Source organism: Oryzias melastigma, linkage group LG5 (genome assembly GCF_002922805.2).
Source record: "Oryzias melastigma strain HK-1 linkage group LG5, ASM292280v2, whole genome shotgun sequence".
NCBI classification, from domain to species: domain Eukaryota; kingdom Metazoa; phylum Chordata; class Actinopteri; order Beloniformes; family Adrianichthyidae; genus Oryzias; species Oryzias melastigma.
The window spans coordinates 7,644,259-7,649,081 of record NC_050516.1 but is presented as its reverse complement, the minus strand read 5'-3'; the positions used below and the strand labels follow the sequence as shown (position 1 = coordinate 7,649,081).

Here is a 4,823-nt window from a genome sequence, read left to right as displayed (position 1 = left end):
AAAAAAAAACTAGAAGCATAAACGTTGAGTATTCCAGAACATAAAGACTTGGTGTGACAGTGTTCCCGTTGGTTTTGATGTCTGCCTGACCGTCTTGTGTTTGTCGTTTGGATCCAGGGGTGGAAGGCATCGAGTGCTCCCTCCCCATGGACGGCCGGCAGGTTTCCCTGACCCAGCTCTCAAAGGACAGCTTTCGTGAGTGCCAGGCCACCCTGACTTTAACAGACCTGCTCATCATCATTTTCTCTGGCATCTCTGTGTCCGTGGTGGCCATCATGACCAGCTTCTTCCTGGCTTCCACTGTCCACTGCTTCCAGCGCTGGAGTAAAGGCACCAAGGGCGACGAGGAAGAGACCGAGGAATGAAGCCGATCTGCTTCAAGCAATTCAACAGTATTTGCCCAGTTTAGTTTCCTACCTGATGAATATTCAGAACAAAAGGCGTTTGGAGTGGCATAGTTCCAGTTTGCACATAGACGCTGGAATTACTGTAATAACAGACATTCCTGAGGAATGAGAACCCGGGAAGGTAATGAGCTGCTCTGCTAGTAAAATGCTGTTAGAGATTATAGAGACAGCTCCTGGTTATTTATATTCTCTGGGTGTCAAAGTCAAAAAGTACACACTAATCTACTGAGGCCATGACCTTTGTGACAAGAGGGAAGAAGATCAGGATAAATTGCAGAAAGAACAGGTTGCTGCTGTGCTGTCACCGTCGTCTTAGAAGACCAATAACTTCTCAGCTCGTATTCATGCTGCACACTCAGCTCTGAGGTACCAAATTCTTTCAAGTTTGACATCCAGCAGGCTTTTTTCTGAGGCTTTATCTTGGTAAGGTGATTGACTCATGATCTGGCGCTTAAAGCGAACCACGCCGACCACTGACCTCAATACTCAGCCACCTGTAAAGCAATTTGCAGACATATTCCTCCTCCCAGCTCCTCTGATGAATTGGCCTCCTCCCTAAAGTGGAGCTCAGAAGAAAGTTCATTTCCACACTATTTTTGCAAATGAAAGTGAAGGCAGAATGAGGAGGGATGTCAGTGTGTCTCTTCACACTTTCTGTATTTTTGATGTATAATCACAAAATTATAGTCCCGTTTAGTCATAGAATCAAGAGTATTTATTGAGTTGAAATGTATAGAGAGAAATATTTATGGTATAATCTAAAAAGGATGAAAAATATATGAATTAGAATCTATTTAGACTCGTTGTGTTGAATAACGCACTTTAAATTGTGATTTTTTTTGGCAGGGCCCAGTTGCAGCATATAGACTGATATTGTCTTCATCTGCCAAAGACTAGATTCATATATATGGACTGTGTAGTGGATGACGTGCTACCTAAAATACATGGAACAAATTGCACTTTGCATAAACACATTGTACTCGAGCAGTTATAGATCTCCAAAGATTTCTTCCTGTCTGTCTGTGACCTAACCAGCAGTCTTCGTATCTTGGGAGTGTTTAGCCTCTAGTCTAGCAGGGAGGCCACCTCTAAAATAACTCTCACAGTACAGCACAATAAACGAGAGGTTTATTTTCATCTGAGCATCATCCATGTATATTGTCTTTACCATGTCAGTTTTACCTTACTAACATTTATAATTTGATGACAAAACTCATTTTTTTCCTCATAGCAGCATCAGCAGCCTCTGGTCATTTTGCTCAGCGAAGCAAAGCCCTGATTTTTTTCATTTGGATTCTGAATGCACATCTCCACTCTGCTTTATTGTTTCGCCTCACGTTTTCTTTTGTAAGGCATGAATTTAATAAAAAGTGACATGTAGCAGAAAGAATGTCAAGTTTCTAAATGCAAAAAAAAGCCATGGACACATGAACGGCGCCATGAGCAAATGGCGACGCCGTCTCTGCGTGGGTCATGTGAGGGGAGAGAGCGGGACACAACAGCTGTCTGACCTTTTTCAGAGCGTTATAACCTTAAATGTGTAACATTCTGAGGCATTTTGCAGAAATGACATATAATAAATGTGGCCTTACTCATTGCTGTGATATTTTTTTGTATTGGCATCAGTTAAAGCACATGAAAATCACTAGAGACTGATATAATCTTGGTATTCTCTTGTAAAGGATGTGTTGCATCATGATGTATGTAGGTTGTATTGTCAACAGTATGTTTTTATTTACATGTGAAGTTACATGTTGTGTTTGAACTGACACATCTGTATAGATGGTGTAACATTAGAAACATATACGGATGTATTTCTGCCCCAAACAAACTATTTAAGCATTATTTGGTTGGAACTGAAGCTGGTGAGAGTTAGAGCATCTTCTTGGTCACTGCTTCAGGATTTCAGGGTAAACATGGAACCCAGACCTGCTCGTGTTTCTCCGGTACCGACAGCCAAACTTGAAATAGATATCAGAGCCGAGCCTCAATCTAATGCAGGAAGTGAATATCAATCAAATGTGATCAAATGTTTTTATGTCCATCATTATGTGTTTAGCGTTGATTCCATGACAGCCTGCACTGCAAGATAGGTATCGATTTGTTTACTGGTGAGAATGAAAAGTTTGAGATTTGAGAACCAATAAGTCTAGCTAAAAATAATACTTTTTTGAATTCTGAAACTTCTGCAGTAAAAAATAAAATGTATTTCAAATATTTGATTTGTCAAGGTATAACCACAGACTGAATATGAGAACTGGACTTAGTGACCCCTCCCCCTTTGCGTTTCAAACAGGAAGTACCTGCTGGTTCCAAAAAGCTAAAATCCTGCAGACTTTAATAGAGAAATAACATTTGACTGACAGATTTAGTGTGGCTCGGTTTCCAGTGGTAGGGGTTTGGACTTCCAACAAGCTCACGCCTGATTGGCCAGAGTGTTTTTCATAGAAGCAATGATTCAGAACAAGTTGGACCAATCACTGCTTAGTGCTACTTAACCTGTACTGGAAACCCGATTGGTACCTCGCATGCTTGAATCTTATGTCACTTCCTCAGGTCGCCCACATAGTGACAGTTAAACAATTTAAATAAAATTAGCTCCTGGTAGTTTTTACCAGCAGTTTGACCTCCTTTACGACTGTCTGAGCCTTTCTAACTCCCATAAATTCAAGATTTGCTCAACAACGATCAGCATCTCCTGACTAAATTACACCACCGTAAATATTACACACATTATACTTGTAACCACACAGCTTCGAGTCATTCTCTCTGACTGATTTTATTTTATGTTGGCAATAAGAAGAGAGGAGAGCTGAGGGCATGTTTTCTCTGGGGAGATGCCCCAGGGGTGACTGGAGCAACTTCTGCAGCCAAATTATGGTTAAAAAAGTGTCTGTTAATAAAGTCTTGGTAAGTGGGGATATCTGCATACGCAGTGGAATAAACTGACATCAAACAGAAGAAAAAAAAATATTTGGACATGCGTGGTACGGACTGGGTAGGTCCAGCTGTGCTGTTTGACTTTGCACATGTGCAGTGAAGATCGTCTAATCCTAATTCAGAACTTTTCTTTCTTCTTTTTGTTTTTTGCAATTTTAAAATATATATATATTATTTTTGAAAATATTTCAAGAGTTAACTATTAATATTTATCTCTGAAAAAAACTCTGACTGGTAAGTGCCATAAAACACATTTTGTGCATACCGGGTACAGATCGGGTAACGATGCTGCTTACTAACGATGTCTGGCTCCAACATGGCGGCAGCCGTACCCTGAAAAAAATGTTGAATGATTTGATTTCATTAGAAAGGAGCCAGAAGTCAGAAGTGGATGATGTCACTCACTCCAGTTCCCATGATAACAGTTATAAAATGACAGAAAACAAAGACTTTCTCACTGAAACTCGTCTTTGAAATCAGCGTTCTCTGCCTGTGACCGTTTGGTAGAAATAGACACACATGTAGTCAGTAACTGAAAGTAAGTGTAGGAGCTCATTGTCAGCAGTAAAGTTCCAGAAGTTTCTGTCATTTCTGTCTTTAGAAACCAAACAATCCTCATTTCAGTCCGAGGAGCTAAAGGGATTTCATCCAGCGGAGTGCTCGTCCCCTTTAGCAGATGGCAAATGGCTTTTTTTAATATTCAAATGCACAGATCTGCGTCAAAGAATCAGAGGGACACTTTTTTATACACACTATTATTTGCAACTACTATGTAGTTAACATTCATTCAGACATGATTATGTTAGCTTAGCTGTTAGCTTCAAAACCATAGCATGACGTTTCTTTTTCTCACTATTTTGAATGATCTGCACTCTAGCGCATGCACTGCTGAGTTCTGTTTCAGATGTGGTGTCTATTTTTCTATCAAACCTTTCAGATTAAAGCGTTTGTTTGTTTTCAGCCTCCAGTATTATAGTTTTCTGGCATGGCAGACACGGGGAGACAGTGGTGGCTGCTGTCGCTCGGGTCGCTCCGGATTTTGTTTAAACGACCAAATCTGTGTTATGCTTTGTCAGACAAATGTCAGAGTGGCTCACATCTGATTCAGGCCATGTGACGGACGGGAGAGTGACGACGCTGCTGCTGCGGCTGAATGCATTTCCACCTGTCAAACAGACTGTATGTGTAGCTGTATATTGATGTTTGAACAGAAAATCCATCATAATAAAATCAAATCTTTCTGTTCTCTGGTCTGCATCTGTACTAGAAGACGTCTTTATCATTCATGTTAAACTGGCTTTCATCGGGACGCCATATCACTGAAGAAGGAAGGAGATTTGTCTGCATAACTGATGAGAGAAAGGAGAATATTAAAACCTTTTATTCATCTTGAAGAAATCTCCCTCCTGGAACCCAAAGCTGTCCACTGTGGAATACTGAGCGATCATTATATTGATGAGTATCAATGAGTTTATT

General features: G+C 40.4%; 1 protein-coding gene across 1 annotated transcript in view; it reads left to right on the top strand.

The window, feature by feature from the left end:
- The window catches only part of lrrc38b (leucine rich repeat containing 38b), a 25,207-nt gene extending 20,615 nt beyond the window's left edge, over positions 1 to 4,592 (top strand). The window contains exon 2 of the mRNA XM_024270839.2: positions 118 to 4,592. Coding sequence (XP_024126607.1) covers positions 118 to 365 — 248 coding nt within the window. The 3' untranslated portion in view covers positions 366 to 4,592. The remainder of the gene's footprint in view (positions 1 to 117) is intronic.
- The last annotated feature ends 231 nt before the right edge of the window (positions 4,593 to 4,823 follow it).